The sequence below is a fragment of the Engraulis encrasicolus genome, chromosome 19 (genome assembly GCF_034702125.1).
Source record: "Engraulis encrasicolus isolate BLACKSEA-1 chromosome 19, IST_EnEncr_1.0, whole genome shotgun sequence".
NCBI classification, from domain to species: Eukaryota; Metazoa; Chordata; class Actinopteri; order Clupeiformes; family Engraulidae; genus Engraulis; species Engraulis encrasicolus.
In genome coordinates, this window is record NC_085875.1 from 29,378,088 (window position 1) to 29,393,087 (window position 15,000).

At 42.9% G+C, this 15,000-nt stretch overlaps 1 protein-coding gene across 1 annotated transcript in view; it reads left to right on the plus strand.

Moving 5' to 3' along the window:
• Positions 1-12,682: 12,682 nt before the first annotated feature.
• Positions 12,683-15,000, plus strand: part of foxi2 (forkhead box I2) — a 2,366-nt gene continuing 48 nt past the window's right edge. Inside the window, exons 1-2 of the mRNA XM_063224118.1 lie at positions 12,683-13,475; positions 13,779-15,000. The exon at positions 13,779-15,000 is cut by the window's right edge and continues 48 nt beyond it. Coding sequence (XP_063080188.1) covers positions 12,869-13,475; positions 13,779-14,353 — 1,182 coding nt within the window. The 5' untranslated portion in view covers positions 12,683-12,868 and the 3' untranslated portion in view covers positions 14,354-15,000. The remainder of the gene's footprint in view (positions 13,476-13,778) is intronic.

The window sequence follows — 15,000 nt, forward strand, 5'->3', positions numbered from 1 at the left end:
ATCTGATTGTGTCTCCATTTGACTTACAAGCTTCTGAATATATCGAAAGAAAAAAGATACATCAAAAATACTAAAGCTGTTGAGCATTCCCACTGACGACCTTGTCTGAGCGTCTCCTTGCCTGAAAAAGAGAAGGACGTTTCCCACCCGTCTAGAACTACTGTAGTAGTGGAGACCCCGGTTTGTGAGGAAGCCGTTGCACCAGTCTATTATAGCGTGGATTAGAGCGAAGTTTGAACCCTGCCATTAGTGAATTAGCATCAGACTGTGCGACTCCGTCCCGCGGGCTCCAGGGGCTATTACCAGCGGCCGCAGCGCGCTGGCTGGAGGAGTCTGTACGGGAGAATATCAACCGCAAGCAGGCAGGCAGGCAGCGCATTTGGCCTCTCAAAAACTTTGGGGCAGGCACAGTCAGTTGGCTTGGCAGCCATCACGCAACAGCGGGTCTCTCTCTCTCTCTCTCTCTCTCTCTCTCTCTCTCTCTCTCGCTCGCTCTCTCTCTCTCTCTGTGTTTAAGACATTCATAAATCTTATTCCAGTATGGATGGAAAGTGAAGCACGAGTTTTTTTTTTCAAAGACTGTTGTGCCATCTACTGGCGCACTGTAGCTACCGCACCTACACCGTTTTTTTGAAGTCCTGTAAGCATACCTAAAAAAACAAAAGCGCAAAGCACTTGTTGTTTCAGTCAGATTTTGAAAAAAAGAGAAAAATACAGAGGCACTATCAGATCTTATATATCAGAAATTGGTTGCAGAAACCGTTAAAAAAAACCTCCAACATGTTTCGGCACTCCGGCTTCCTTGGGTTTTTACTCCCTGAGTAAGGCCGTAGTGAAGAAACGTGTTGAAGCTTTGGGTTTCTTTAATAAATTAAATAATTAAATACATTTTGTAATAAAGGCTTTTTTATTAAACATTCAAGGTTACACCAACTAAGTGACTTACGTTAGTGTGTCTATTCAGCTAACCTTACAAGGTTGCGTCAACTAAGTGTTTGAAGTGGTTCATTTCATCAATTTCTTATTTTCAGATCATTGTATTACCACATTGTCTTGGATTCCAAGTGACTGGGACAGAAACACAATTGTCTACCACTATGGGCAGAGGCGGAGTGGGAGGACTTTTCCCACCGGGACAATTTTCCCCTTGGCGGCCTTTAAAAAAAAAAAAAAAAAATGGCTTCCTAACCAAAAAGACAAAAACCACGAAATCTGCAGTCGTACTACATGTGGACATTAGTGTTGTCAAAATATCAACCTGAAGTGGAGAATTGTAGCCTACACCTTGATGAAATGCACAGCCAGTGGTGTAGTCTACGTAAAACGCAGGTATACGCACCCATTTCAAAAGCACCAATTTCAAAATTTCAGGGATTACAGTATACCCACTTGAAATTGATTGATCCATTATTTAGAATAGCACAAATATACAGTATACCCACATCAAAAAAATGCTCAAATATACAGTATACCCACTTCAAAAAGTAGACTACACCACTGCAGCCATCATCACAGTCCAAAGTATTCATCGAACTAGTTGCAGGTCAGGCTACATCACGCTGTTCCATGCAAATGTGCACTCCACTGTCATTTTGACAGTTTGTAGGCCTATTGAAATATAGTTTAAAGAAGACAGGATGAGCACAGGCACAAAGTTTTGAGTGTGGGGATTTTTAGAAGAGTAGGCTATAGCTTACAAAATGTCTGTCTACATTGTGCAATAAACCCACCATGCAGCAAATAAGCCAAACCTAGCTACTTCAAAGCACAACCACAAGTAAACAAAATGTATAACCAAACGGTTTAGGCCTACCTTAAAACGCTGTCTTCGTCGCAGCAAATGTCTTTGTTTCTTGCAATCACTCCACTTTAATCCACAGCTTAGCCTACACACCCAGCATAGGTCACATCAGAATCTTGTGTGGTAATTATTTTGTTCCATTTCTTCAGACATTACATACAGTAGGCTACATCCTAAATGTGCCACATATAAATATATGTATGATAATAATATTATTGTTCGACTATAAGGAGATATACCGGTAGTTCTAAACAAAACCCACTGCTTCTGTTAGCTGCAGTTCTCTTCCTTACCACTTGGTGGAGTGTGCTCGTAACCCAAGTCAATAACCACAGAGCAAGTGAATCTGGACAGGCAGATTGTAAACTGTAACAGTCATGTGGAAATCGGAAAACAAATCATAACTTATTAATATTTCCATCCTTTGGTAACCAATCTAAATATCACAGGTTCTTCAAATACTGAAAACGAAACTGTGTTACTAAGATCTAGTAAACTTCCGCGATCTACGGTGTATGAAAATTATCAGTAGAGAAGAGGTGTGGCCAATTTACTGTTTGACACCGTCAGTGAAGTATTGCTGTCTGGTACACGGTATAAATACTGGCTAGTGAATAACTTGTAAAATGATTGTCAAAGTAGGAAGTCAGCGCTAGGTAATCCATTTATAAATCTGTGGGGTTGATTGAGAACCTGGGGTAGACGCAATATTACATTTCACGGCTGCGGCCCACCGGGATAAGTCCCCGATCTCCTGATGGCCACTCCGCGCCTGACTATGGGGACATAAGACAGCGTAAACAAAACTGCAATAAATAATGCATCCAATAGCATTACCACCAGCCTGTCTGTAAGCAAGCAATGTTGTTATGATGTAGTTGAGTATGCTCAGCAAATAGTGAATAGGCCTGCCGGTGACCCCATCTGCACTAAGAGGCTACATAAAGCTGCAAATTAACCATGTGACCACAGCAGTGATACATGTGGCAGGTGAAGGCAGTAATTGAATCATGACAGCCCTTGGCAGTCCGGTGAGCAGGCAGGGATTGGTTGAAATGGGATTGATTGATTGATTGATTGATTGATTGATTGATTGATTGATTGATTGATTGATTGATTGATTGAACAGAGGCAGATCTTGGTCTTCGAGAAGTTGTGAACAGTTTCATGAAAATGTCCTGAATCCATGCAGTATGCTCATTGCATGTTTTATCACATTTTACCTTTACGTTATTACCCGTTTTGCAATTTCAAAAGGACATTGCCTTATAAACATAAGTTAAAATAAGTTAGAAATGTATAACTTAAAAACGCTGTGAAGTAAGTTGGCTTGAAATTTGAGTTGAAGCCAACTTTTTTTTTTTTCGGTAGATTACTTCAATTAATCCTCTATAGACACCTAATAGGTCTACAACTTGTATATTAACGCAACATCTGAAGTATAATCTGCTCTTTTAAAATCAAAAACCTACAAAAGTGAGTTGAAATCACTCAACTTGACAAAGTAGGAGTAGGAGTTGGTGGGCTCAAAAATCCCAGTAAACTGAACAGTGGTTGTCATTTTCACAGTGTGCGAAACAGAAGATTCTGCCCTAAAGTGTCCTTTAGTATCTTGAAAGGCTCTCCAAATAAAATGTATTACTAAGCGGGCTTGCAGAGCATTATTATGCTTGCTTGCTTGCTTGTGTAACAAGACGCACCTTGTTACGGTGACGCTCCTGGCATGGGCGCAGATAGCTTTTAAAAACTGGGGGGGACATTTTCACAACAAACCGTCCGTGGGGGGGGGTTTGGTATTAGGCTATTATAATACCCTGATTATAAAACACTGAATATCGTTTTTTTTATTGTTAGTCGCCTATTCATCTTCCGCTAAATAATTGTACTTGCTTTAGTAGCCTAGGTCTACTACATTGAAAAAAAAAATCTTGATTAAAAAATTAAAACATCACAAATGTTTAAACCGCTCCAGTGCGCGCTTCTAAACACCTCTCCCATCCCATCAGCAAGTGCTACTTTCCCAACCAATTCAAACTTTAAACAGGAGAACTGTCAACAAATTTCACGTTGTATTAAGGCCTACAGCAGGCTATGCAACAGTAGGTGCGATCGAGATGTGTTAACGCATGCATGCGCATTTAGACAGCAATGCACCCTGGATGGAAAATACTGCATGACGGTTAGATTTCCTGTCAAACTTCGAAATTTCGTCGACGTTGCGTTGACGAGGTGACATGTCACATGGTGTAAAACTATCGCGGGATGAATGCGGCTGCAGTCAGATCTTGCAACCTCTGCAGTTGCTTATCCCCTTCAACGCTCGTCGGCGCTCGTCGGCGGACTGCCTCCGAGGTCACGCGCCCATGAACTGGTTGGTCAACAACTCACTCACGTGTGTATATGGGTCTTGTCTCACACCTCTACACAAGTTTGCGCAGGTCCCCACTTCAGCTCCTCCTCACTGCCTGTCCCCCCACTCCTCACACGTGGTGTGTTAGTAGAGCAAACCGGTGCGAGCTCATCGTCTCGTTCATATTTGTGGCCGACTTTAAATGCGCTGTATTTAATAACACCCACATCGTGACAACAAGTTCTCGCTGACGTCCGTTGCGCAACGTCGACGCTCGCAATGTGATTTATGGCTGTAGAAATGTTAAGACGACCAGTCTCGCAGTTTTGCATGCAAACATAACTTGAGTCCAGGCGCGGTTTTGGGGCGTGTGATTGGTAGGCTAAGCAAGAAACTGGGTAACCAAGTCAAACTAGGCTATGGGGCACCTAAGTCACGCCCTTCTACTTCCGATCCATGGGGCAGGAGCTCGCAAAATTTTGAATGCTGAATAATGGAGCGAGTCAAGCTAAATCCTCATCCCGTTTGGCATGTGCTCCGGATTTCACATATGATGACAGTGAATTTGAAAGGTTTGGATTTGCGTCGTAAGACCACTCATTTTCGGCACGCAAGAAACGTTATTTTAGCTTTTGTGCAAAACTGTGTTGGAGACTACACTTGCGCCTCGCATATCTGACGTGAACCGAGGCACAGCCAACCCTACCGCTGCACCGTGGCCATGGCTGCACGTCGGACATGCGACGTCTGTTGTGTAGTCCAAATAATTACATATTTTTGCACACTCACAACTCAAAAATCGCTTGCCAAGTGAAGTCAACAAGCACACCATTGGTTGTTAGTAATTCTGAGGCACAGCATATGTGTGATCGACGGGGAAATGCGAGGTGGGTCGGAAAATAGCTTTGATCAGTCCATTACAGCCCAGTCAAAAGTTTTTCCGTTGCTGCCAGCCCCAGAAGCCGCCAGGAAGGGGTGGAGACTTAGGTGCCCCATATATGGTCTCCTCCAGATTAGACATTTTTGATAAAAGCGACTTAAATTGTGATTCTTGAGCTCTTCAGACAACCTCTCTGCCACTAGGCTACTCGTCATTTTTCTACCACGCTGCGTGTCATATTGTATCCTTCAGTTCACTCCACCACTTAATGCAATCCACAAGTTTTCGTTGTAATACCGCCGTTTAACAACAATCCACAGTAAATGCATCCAACAGAAAGACACCACCGCAATCATCATTCCAAAAATCCGTAAAAAAGACATTAAGTCCGATGTTCACAGCATAGGCCTAGGCTACAAAACAAGAGACCGACACCACGAGAGCTACTTGCGTTGGCTTTGATTGACAGCTGGCATGGCATGGCCCTACAAAGCTGTCTTTTCACTCGAAAACAGGTCCACGACAGAGACAAAAAAAACCCCTTCTGAACAATTAACATCTGTTAACTACAAACAGCGTCACAGCGGATATGAACCCATAGTGACCTTACCTGAAAACGTTGTCTTGAAAGCAGCTATCCCAATTTTTAATCCATGCGTTCCACCACCATCGTTCACGTTCCACAGTTTTTGTAATCCACATCACAGTTAGCAAGAAAGGGACTGTCTTCGACATTAACTTTAATAACAAAAGCAACTGGTCTGAGCCACAAATATAATGTAAATATGACGCCTGCTCTTCTCCACTTCCTGAACCTAGCCCTGTCAAAAGCCAATCACCGTGAGAAGCAAAAAGCTTATGGCGCTTCAAATCTGGGACTTCAGTGGCTGTTAGCCAATAAAAAAATAGATTTACTGCCATTAACTTCAATGCATTTGCTTAATTCTGCAATACCTCACCACACCATCGCAAGCATAGAGATTCTATGTCGCTACCTGGTGTCACTGTTGAGTCAGCTGACACAGTGAGCTGACAGAGCCGTGTATAGAGTGTAATGCCGTTTTTTGCCACATATGAAAGTGAATGGTCCGGGGAGGCGCTATTTCGCACATTGCAAAATGCAAAGGCAGAAATCAGATATTTTCTCCATAAAAGTGAGGGGGACGGGTCCACGTGAATGCAAATCTGGGTAGGGTAGACTGAGTACAGTTGAGTACAGGGTACAGTCAAGACAAACCAAATATCTCTGGGTAACAACGTAAATATGATCTAATTTTTGCTGTGGACATGCGCATCGATATCCTCTTAAAGCGATGGTTCGGAGTAGAATCACCCTAATGCCATTTGAACCGTGACACCCATCCACCTTTACACCCGAAGTGTTTTCTGCCGCAGGCTTACATCAACAGAGTTGCCGTGTTATTCGATGTTTATTCCGGTTAGCTTGACTCAAGCGCATATGGATACTGGGCACCGTCTCCAAACTTTCCCCACAAAAATAACATGTCATGACACCAAACTTCTGCAGTAGCACAAATATGGTCTGTACTCACGAAACGAAGCATTTGGAAGTTTGGAAATAGTCCAGGAGTTTATTATCATCAACACAAGCCGAATAGCTTCTCTGCTGCTAAAGCTGCGCCAACGTTACTTCCGTCATCTAAGACAAGCATGTAAGAGTCCTCAACGAAGCTCATAATATGCACAATGAAAAGTGAATTCAGCATCAGTATTGATAACGAAAATCCTTGTCTAATTGATAGTAGGTAAGATTTGAAATATCTTTTAAGTATTGCCTTGAAAATATAAGCCTTAATCACAATTCAGTGAAAACTTTTTTAACACTCTCGTCTGGAAGTTTTTTGAAGACTTTTACGGGCTTGTCTCATATGACAGAAGTAACGTTGGCACAGCTTTAGCAGCAGAGAAGCTATTCAGCTTGTGTTGATAATACTAAACTCCTGGACTATTTCCAAACTTCCAAATGCTTCGTTTCGTGAGTACAGACCATATTTGTGCTACTGCAGAAGTTTGGTGTAATGACATGTTATTTTTGTGGGGAAAGTTTGGAGACGGTGCCCAGTATCCATATGCGCTTGAGTCAAGCTAACCGGAATAAACATCGAATAACACGGCAACTCTGTTGATGTAAGTCTGCGGCAGAAAACACTTCGGGTGTAAAGGTGGATGGGTGTCACGGTTCAAATGGCATTAGGGTGATTCTACTCCGAACCATCGCTTTAAATCATGGGAAATTTGAAACCAGCACAGACCGCAGATCCAAAGATATTGGGAAAATGCTGTTTTCGACAGGTCAGATTTACTTCACCCGGGTACTTCAACAATGAATAGGCCTATCTAATGACCAGTAGTTGTCCTCTTGATATAAGTTACATGATTGCAAACCATGATATGTGCTCTAAAAGCAGACATATTTCCTGACATCATAACAGTTAAAACCATTTTTAAATCTTTATCAATGTGTGATCTGGCCAGAAGGGGACAGTTTAGACGCTAGCCTGTAGTGCTAATTTCACCATGTAAATCCAATGTAAGGATGCTAACGGGTACAGTTGAGTACAGTATTTTGTTATCGGCCATGCTATTAGCTCCCATGGCTATTACATCCCATTGATTAGAATGGTGTCTCAACTGTACTCTGCTATGTCTCAACTGTACCCCACCGTTTTTTAGCTAGGGTACAGTTGGGACAAAAGTGCACCTTTTTTGTTTGATTAATTACATAAACATTAAACATCCTAGAGATATAATTCTGTCCAAAACAACTTTCTTTTTAGGACCTTTTAATAGTCTAATTTCTGCGTGGAAGGGGACAAAAATAAAAGTGTACCCAACTGTACTCAGTCTACCCTACGTCATGTCCCCCCCGTCCCCCCCCCCCCGCTATCTGCGCCCATGGCTCCTGGTGATTGACAGCAGTAGGCGGGCTAAAGCTTAAATACCTGGCCAGGTCAGGTGTTCCGGTGCTGGCGTTTTCCGCCTACTGCCAGGCCGCGTGTGGGCACAAGCTAACCGCTAACTGCTAACTGCCATACAGACAATCAGAACAGGTGCTGCCAATTAAGGGTTCCATTCAGTGCTGGGAGTAACAGCGTTTGAGTATAACAGCGTTACTAACGGAGCCTCATTTTGAGTAGGGTAGACTGAGTACAGTTGAGTACAGGGTACAGTTGAGACAAACCAAATATCTCTGGGTAACAACATAACTCTGATCTAATTTTTGCTGTGGACATGCGCATCGATGTCCTCTTAGATCATGGGAAATTTGAAACCAGCACAGAACGCAGATCCAAAGATATTGGGAAAATGCTGTTTTCGACAGGTCAGATTTACTTCACCAGGGTTCTTCAGCAATGAATATCTAATTAACAGTAGTTATCCTCTTGATATCAGTTACATTATTGCAAGCCATGGTGCATTCTCCAAAAGCAGACATATTTCCTGACATCATAACAGTTAAAACCATTTTAAAATCTTTATCAATGTGTGATCTGGCCAGAAGGGGACAGTTTAGACGCTAGCCTGTAATGCTAATTTCACTATGTAAAACCAATGTAAAGATGCTAACGGGTACAGTTGAGTACAGTATTTTGCTATCGGCCATGCTATTAGCTCCCATGGCTATTACATCCCATTGATTAATGGTGTCTCAACTGTACTCTGCTATGTCTCAACTGTACCCCACCGTTTTTCAGCTAGGGTACAGTTTGGACAAAAGTGCACCTTTTTTGTTTGATTAATTACATAAACATTAAACATCCTAGAGATATAATTCCTTGATTATATATTTGCCCACATTCTGAAAATATGTTCTGTCCAAAACAACTTTCTTTTTAGGACTTTTAATAGTCTAATTTCTGCGTGGAAGGGGACAAAAATAAAAGTGTACCCAACTGTACTCAGTCTACCCTAATGGAATAATTACTTAATTACTTTATCCATAACTGTAACGCCGTTGCCGTTACTCGGGAGGTAACGTTGCGCACTACAACTTTATGAATCGCAGCGCCAGCACTGGCAGCTGACAAAATCAAGGAGCAAATGGCAACGCCGCATAAATCTGTACCAAGCCGGCTTTTAATATGGTCACATTCACCCTTTGCATGCATGAGAACAAAATAGCTGAACGTGATTTGCTAAAAAAAAAAAAAAAAGAAGTGTTGCATGTCGGCTATCTTGCTCCCACGCGCGTAAACACAAGTCATTCTACACACAGAGCAGGGAGCGCATAACCTATATAGAAGATACAACGGCAGTAAAGCCGCGAGGTTGCATGTTCCAATGGTAAATAGCCTACCGGAATTATTTCACGCCAGTTGCAGTCAAATCCAATAATGTTTATATCCAAAGTATAGCCTATGTGCGTTGGAAACAAAGTTATGTCTTTAATGAGCGACTCTAATTTCACTAAGCACCTCTCATCTTCATATGGTGGCACCCCCCCTGCAGGTAGTTTCAGCTGTAGCGAAGAGGGAGACAGAGGCAAGCCAAACCTGATTTCTCAGGACACGAGTGAGTTCAACAAAATAATCGCCAGGTATGTGGTTGAAAACATGTCTCCCTTATCCACTGTGGGGTCTGAGTTGTTAAGGGCTCTTGTTTTACAAACAAATCCATCTCGTGGAAGAGAAATGAGCACATCCCTAAATACATTGTGAAGAACTTGATTAATATTCATCACTGATAATAGGCCTAGGTCATGAAGATATTTGATAGTCAGCATCTTAAACAAAAATAACATCACAGCCAAAATAACATCACAGAACAATGATGAAAACCCCATTTAACTGTTGTTTCATTTCTTTGACATTTTAAGCAAAAAAAAAAGAAAGTAATGCAAAAAAATAATTCTCCTGGTAACTAGTTACTTTTATGGTGAAGTAACGCAGTTACTAACGCAATTACCATTTGGAGAAGTAGGCTAACTGATACTTGCTATTAGTTATTTTTCAAAGTAACTTTCCCAGCACTGGTTCCATCTCAACTGTCACTTTCTCTTTACATTAAAAACTAAAAACTAGAAACTGTTGTGATTTTGCCCTCTGCCTTAGAGTACAATACTAACTGCAATACAGACAATCAGAACAGGTGCTGCCAATAAAGGGTTCCATACTCATGAACGGTCATCCGGGTACTTTGCTCTTAAATTTGCGTTACGCCCCTTTATGGGTGAAAACAAACCGAATGTCTCATTGACTTACATGCTACATTGGCTAGCCTAAATGAATACATTCCATGCTTCAGCCACGGCTGTTTGGCTATATTATTTGAACAACCGGCAACGCAACACGTTTTCGGCATGTTGCGCGTGAACAACGCTAGTCTACAGGTCCGTATCTTTCGTTTATTAATCCCCAACATCACCAATTGACTTGCATGTGTTGTTTTCCCCCACAAATGGGCGTAACGCACATGGAAAACGTCACGCCGTTCATGAGTATCTCAACTGTCACTTTCTCTCAACATTCTATTCTTAACGAGCGAGCGGCTGCACTACAATTCTAGAATTATATTGTACAGCTCTTCAATGCAATTTATGTTGTCTTGCTGGAATACTTGTGACAGCTAGCTGCTTGGCTCAATGGTCACCCGGCCCCATGTTGATTTTCAAAATTATATTATATGCAGTGTTCCTTCGCCAATTTAAAATAGCATGTATGTCATTTAGTATCAATGGCAAAGGTGCTGGATTAGAAATAAGGAGGTTTTGAGTTCGAATCCCACTCGGACCCCTGTTGATTTTCAAAATTATATCATATGCAGTGTTCCTTAGCCATCTTAAAATAACATGTATGTCATTTAGTATATCCCCAAAACGCGGAGCTACAACACTTTCAAGATGGGTGAATCCAAGATGGCTGAATTGTTTGGCCCATAACTTCTGACTGGGTGGATGGATTTCCCCCACATTTATTTTAGCTTTGTTTTCTCAATAGTAGTTTGTTTTTAATTTAGGTATAGAGATATCAAAAATAAAACTGCTCAGCTCTGCCCCCAAAAGGCAAGCACGCTTCCAGCATTTTCTGCGAGAATGCAATCTAGTTATTATTATTACTATTATTATTATTATTATTATTATTATTATTACCTATTAGTAGAGCCCATGCACCACGTGTATCGTGCAGTAGTGTTACAAACCTTTATGCACTAGAGGGCGGTGTTGGTTTCAAAATTACAGATTGTAACAACTGGACACTACAACCACCACTGCTGTACCTACCCAGCCCTCCTAGTTCTAATCATTATAATTTCTTAGAGTAGCTTACATGCCGAACACGGAGAGTAAACGCATGGCATGATTTTTTTTAGTCACCAGTAGATGCCAATTAGCACAACTGGTCAGCCAGGAAGTAACACTTAAAATCACGCGCACAGCGAAGTGAATAAGTGATTAGTCAATATCGTGGTTTCTTTCATAAACAAAATGCTAAATATTTCGTTTAATCCTATGTAGGCTACAACACCGAACGAGCGCGAAAGAAAGGCTGTTTATTAAGTATGGGTGAGAGACTTTTTCAAGAGAGCTCAGGACTGGGCCATGGGCGCACGTGACTGAGACATCACTGCTTTTGTAAGCATCCGTTATTAAGCTGGGTAGCCTGGTTTTATAACGCTGCGTTTTCCAAGTAGTCTATGCATAGTAGATTGAGTCAACAGAAAATCCTTTGAAATAGTTTAATAGTTTAAAATTGTTTATCCATTACTAACAATGTTATATGAGGCCTACTGTTGTGTTATTGCTGTTATAAAATAGCCAAGGTGTTCCTGAGATGAAGAACAACAACACACACACAAATCAGTTCTAAATTTACCAGGGAAAGGGTAGACTAAATATTTATTTAATATCTTTGGTGTTTCTTCAGCTGAGGTAGGCCCATGTTATGACGGACCGTCCGTTATTCCCGGGAGTGAGACTGTAGAGGTTCATATATCCGTCCAGACCTGTGAAATTAGGCTACAGAGGTTGGGTTGCAGTTTAGAGCACATTTGTGATCAAATTAGCTAATTTCCTTTAAAGGAATGCAAATTATCAAACACAATATCAGTGGTTTATTTAGCCTATTTGGTGTCTTTATGAAAAATACTGCGTTGTCAAAAAAATGCAGATTTTTAATGCAGTTGGGGGGAAAGCGTGCTGCAAAATACAGCAAAATAAAATAAAAAATACTGCACTTAAATGCAATGTGCCGTACACAAAACACTGCACACAAAACTGCAGTATTGTGCTGTGTTTTCATCAGGGTAATCTATTCAGTTATTTTGTTTTTTGTTATAGGCCTACCTGTGAGGTTGCAATGGAGCCCAGACATTACATGTAAAACATTTCGAATATGAATCATCACATGGAACCAATAGCCACTTCCCCCTGTAGGCTGTTGCGCGTTCTTCAACCAGGCGTTGTGCGCCGGTGTTTATGAATGAACTTTAATTTCAGCATGTCATCAGTGGATGGGGGGCGCCCCAACCACGCCCCCCGACTTTTGCGCACCATGCCCATTGGCTGTAAGAAGTGTCCGATTCACCGCGCCTAGGGCGCTCGTCTTTTACATGGCCGTATAAATTAAAGAAAACACCCCCTCTACATGATTTCTCCACTTGTTGCTGCCCTGGCGGTGCACGTGATGTTGACATAGTGCCATGATAGATAGTGCGTCTGCTTGTGCGTAAAATTACTTTATTTCCAAGTGTGCATTGTTATCGGAGAGTGTTATTTTCCTTCTTGGCAAACACCTGACACTGGACCTTTCCTTTGTGCTGCTGTCTCGGACAAGTTGTGTCTGAGAGTGGCTGTATGTGAGAGCGAGTGAGTCTGAGAATGAACTCCGTTGACGCGCAGCTCCATCACGCCGCATCCTCGCCAACCGTCAGTCCTCTCCAACCGCTGCCCAAGAGCGCACACGAGACCCCCGAGATGGCCGTCTACTGCGACAACTTCAGCGTTTACCACCACCAGCAAAGTTTACCCGGGGGACAGCGCTCCTCCACCGGCTACGGACTGGGAGATTACACGGCTTCGCCCAACCCGTACCTGTGGCTCAACGGGCCCGGCGTCAACTCGTCGCCGTCCTACCTGCACCACGGAAACAACCCGTCCTCTTTCATGCCCCCCTCTTACAGCGCGCAGCGGCAATTCCTGTCCAACTCGCCCGGCTTTGCGGGCCCGGACCTCGGCTGGCTCTCCATCGCCAGTCAGGAGGAGTTGTTAAAGTTGGTGCGTCCTCCGTACTCCTACTCTGCGCTGATAGCCATGGCGATTCAGAACGCGCACGACAAGAAACTGACGCTCAGTCAGATCTATCAGTACGTGGCTGATAACTTCCCCTTCTATAAGAAAAGCAAGGCAGGCTGGCAGAATTCCATCAGGCACAACCTGTCCCTTAATGACTGCTTTAAAAAGGTGCCAAGAGATGAGGATGACCCGGGTAAGTTAACAAACGCATCTGTACCAAAAACTGCTCACCTTTCTGATGATGCGAAAATTCGGAGAATAATTGAATGAATGCGCCCACTTGCATATGACACAAGCTGGCATTGGCGATATTAGGCGATAGTGTCATTGCTGTTTTAATCAAAAGCTTAAATGTACTGTAGCCTAACTGATATGAACTGATTTAAAAGCTTTCATATGAGTGTTTTAATACGACAGCCTGATACAAATGCAAAAAACACATTCTAACATGGGAGGACTGTGTAATAACTGTACAAATTATTTTGTTTATTTCAAGGTAAAGGAAACTATTGGACGTTGGACCCAAACTGTGAGAAGATGTTTGACAATGGGAATTTCCGCAGAAAACGAAAACGCAGGTCTGACACCAGCTCAGGGGCAACTGGGGGCACCAAAACCGAGGATGGTCGACCTCTTCCCGGGATCAAGAGCTCGGAGAGCCCGCACCTGATGGGGCCATCCTCCCCAGAGATGGAACCGGTAAGCGAGCCTCACAAGAGCTCGTCTCCCCCGGGCCTTGGCGCTGCGCCCTGCTTCAACAACTTCTTCAGCAGCATGTCAGGCCTTGCGAGTATGCCTCCCGGTAGACAAGGCTCTCTCGGTCTGGTGAACGAGATCTCCAGTCGGCACATCACTGCGTTGAGTCCGTATCACGCCAGCGCCGCTCCAGAAACTGGAACAAACACGGAGCACCCCGACAACGCGCACACGAATCGCGGAGTGTACTACAACTCTTTCCCGAGCACCGGAGGGGGTGGCTCAGGTGGACAGAGCGCGCAGTTTAACGGCCACTTCTACAACAGCTTCAGTGTCAACAGTCTCATATATCCCCGTGATGGCACGGAGCTATGAGGCGCGCGCCAAGGATGAGGCACAGGTGTCGAAAGAACGGAAACCAACAAAGACTCCTAACCGTCCCTTTTCAGAGACATTTTACACCAAAGGCTCCAACAACCAGAAGTGCAAAAAGCAAAACAACAATGTATAGTAGGCTATAGCAAAATGGTAGACAGGAAACGTGAATCTGGGTATCAGTCTTACTCGGCGGTTTACGTATCTTACCTGAGCTTATGGCGGTTGTCTTGCCGGCATCTTCTTCCTCGCTTTCCCTGTTGGGTTTGAAGGAGGGCGGAGGCTGTCAAAGAAACTGGTCTCATCAGTTCACTTCAAATCATTGTTTTCATATCAACAAACGGACGGCAGCATGGTCAAACTGAAGTGCGCAATGGGTTTTATTTACCATGCCAAAATGCCACCAAATTGGCTGTGCACAGTAGCCTATTTGCTTCACGATGTGATGATGCCTTCTAAAACTTCATGTGTGAAGTACTTCAATATGTCATTACTGCCTTGGCCTGTTTCTGACTTAAAATGACTGATTTGTATGATTTTGTAAATTATAAACTGCTGTCTCTGATATTTATAATAAATTATGTATAGAATCTTTTACATACTTTCCTAGGGAGCTATATTTTCTACGTGGGTAACTTTTTGTACAA